This window comes from Phytophthora parasitica (genome assembly GCF_000247585.1).
Source record: "Phytophthora parasitica INRA-310 unplaced genomic scaffold supercont2.91, whole genome shotgun sequence".
Classification (NCBI taxonomy): Eukaryota; Oomycota; class Peronosporomycetes; order Peronosporales; family Peronosporaceae; genus Phytophthora; species Phytophthora nicotianae.
In genome coordinates this window covers 171020-173205 of record NW_008649077.1, presented here as the reverse complement: position 1 = coordinate 173205, position 2186 = coordinate 171020, and the positions used below count along the sequence as shown (strand labels likewise).

Here is a 2186-nt window from a genome sequence, read left to right as displayed (position 1 = left end):
CCCCCCCCCTCGTTTTGTAGGATACAAAGCATGCACGCCTGCAGCGTGAAGAAGATATCATTCACCGTGTGGGGTTTCAGCTGCTGAAATGCCGATTCAACCGTGTCAATGAGGGCCTTGTTGTCCTTCCTGGGGATGTGGTGCTGAATGCACTGCATCGAGTTGAAGACGCCCAGGTCTAGCGCATTGAGATCTGGCGAATTCGGCGCTTGACAGAACAGTCTGATGTTCCATCCACCTTCTGTTCCAGCGGGGAGGATGGCTGGGTCCGATGTAGCGCATGCGGCTTGGCATTATCTTGTTGTACGAAGAAAATTTGGTGGCGGTCCTTCCTGGGCCATTTGGCTTTGATTGCAGGAAAAACTTTCTCGAGCAAGTAGTCCCTGTACACGTCACGGTCGACAGAGTCGATATTGCGGGTACAAAGCGCTCCTTTGTCTCTGTTTTTGCTTCGTCGTTTGGCTTCATAAGTCTCTGTAAAAGACCAGATTCCGACCTTGCCAACCCATCCCATTCCTGTTTCCGGTGAGAGTCGTACCTAACCAAAAATAAAAAATGAAGGTTATTATTTTTAAAATAAAATAAAATAGTGAGTTTACCGTGGACGCGCTAATGCAGCCAAAAACACGGTTTTAGGGATGAACCGCTTGCTCTTTCACACCCGGGAAGGAAGCTTTTCGCCTTCTAAAACAAGGTACAAACGCTTGTCTCGGTCTGCATAAAACCACTTCTCATCAACATGTACCATGCCATACATGGGTTCAAACTGCAGCGTCCAATTATCGACAAAAGAGAGGGTATGCTCGACGCACCTTAGCTTGTTGTTTGGCGTCAATGCTGACTTGACGAACGTCGTCCGGCGTGCAAGGACGCCTTCCTTCACTGCCTGCCGCACCATGTAGCGGGAGAGTCCGGCATTGACCGCAGCCCGCCTTTCAACAGTATTGTCTTCGATATAGACAGAAGCCAGCTTCTCGCGCACTTCGTCTCGATTTTTTCGCTTTCTTCCGCTGTTCTTCTTAATCTTGCTTATCCATTCACCTCCTAGGACGGCTGCGCCAACTGTGACAGCGTACCGCTTCCAGATAGCGCTAATAGTGGTCGGGTCGCGCCCCATACCAGTTGCAACCTTTGGGTATGCTCCCCGAGGCAGTGTACCGATGTTGTTGATTCGTAGAAGCTCATCGATGGCTACTTTCCGCTCTAGGTCACTAAGGTTTGGCTTGGTCATGCTTTGGCTAGGAGAGTCGAGGTAGTTCGGGCGTAGCGGGTGTCACTGCGGCGTAAATCCGGAACTAGCGGTTTGTAAAATGACGTAGCGGCGGCTGTAGGGCTCTGTTTGCTATGAAACGGGTGGCGTTGGAAAGCGGAGTCATTGGGCTTCCTTTTTAAACCAATCCGTAGTGTCTAATTCAGTGTAGAAACGAAATCATTGGTTTAAACGTTTTTTTTTCGGTGATCATTATCAACCGTAGGAAGTAGCTACTACGGGTGTGTATGTATTTTTTTTTAATTCCAATTAAAGGTAAGGCTGTCACGGTGGGGATGCATACACTTTAAATTCTAGTGATTGTCCTTCATCTATATTTTGTAACCTGCTGAATTATTGAGACACTTCCCAAACTTACGCATATACTCTGAGCAACAAATTATAGCAATTGTAGAAGATTTAACTATATAGAAGAAGCATGTGTATAAATTGACACCTATCGTGACGATAAATCTTTTGCCAATCTCATGTGCATTGTCGCCTGGGGCGAATAAATCTCATTATCTTACAGCATTGCTATTTTGCTACTTATCTCGAAATTCATTTTCACGTCCACTTACTCATTCTCTTCCAACACCAGCTGACTTGTTTAGTCGGACGAATAAAATTTAGCGAATTCATAGTTTACCCCCCCCCCCTCCCGTATATAGTTCGAGCACTGAAGTGGTCGACTACATGGTAGAAGAAATGCTACGGTAATACAATAGGATTTTATAATTGATTGTGGCTTTTAGGAGAATTCTATATTTGCAGTTGCACTTCCTTGTCTCCATCTTAACCCTTTCGCAAACGGGTACTTTTGACCTAGCTATATTATAGTATAGAAGGTCAAGTCGTTAGGCCATCAAATGGGGCATTTTGTCCCCTTTCATAAACTACGGTACTACAGCAAATCTTCTGCAAATCCTTGTAGTTC

The 2186-nt window shown here is 45.8% G+C and overlaps 1 protein-coding gene across 1 annotated transcript; it reads right to left on the bottom strand.

Moving 5' to 3' along the window:
- Positions 1–178: 178 nt before the first annotated feature.
- On the bottom strand, positions 179–1231 carry PPTG_18829 (hypothetical protein; the record flags this gene model as incomplete). Its single annotated transcript, XM_008916930.1, has 3 exons — positions 179–538; positions 645–714; positions 813–1231. The coding sequence occupies 3 exons, from the start codon at positions 1229–1231 to the stop codon at positions 179–181; spliced, it is 849 nt and encodes a 282-aa protein (XP_008915178.1).
- Positions 1232–2186: the final 955 nt, after the last annotated feature.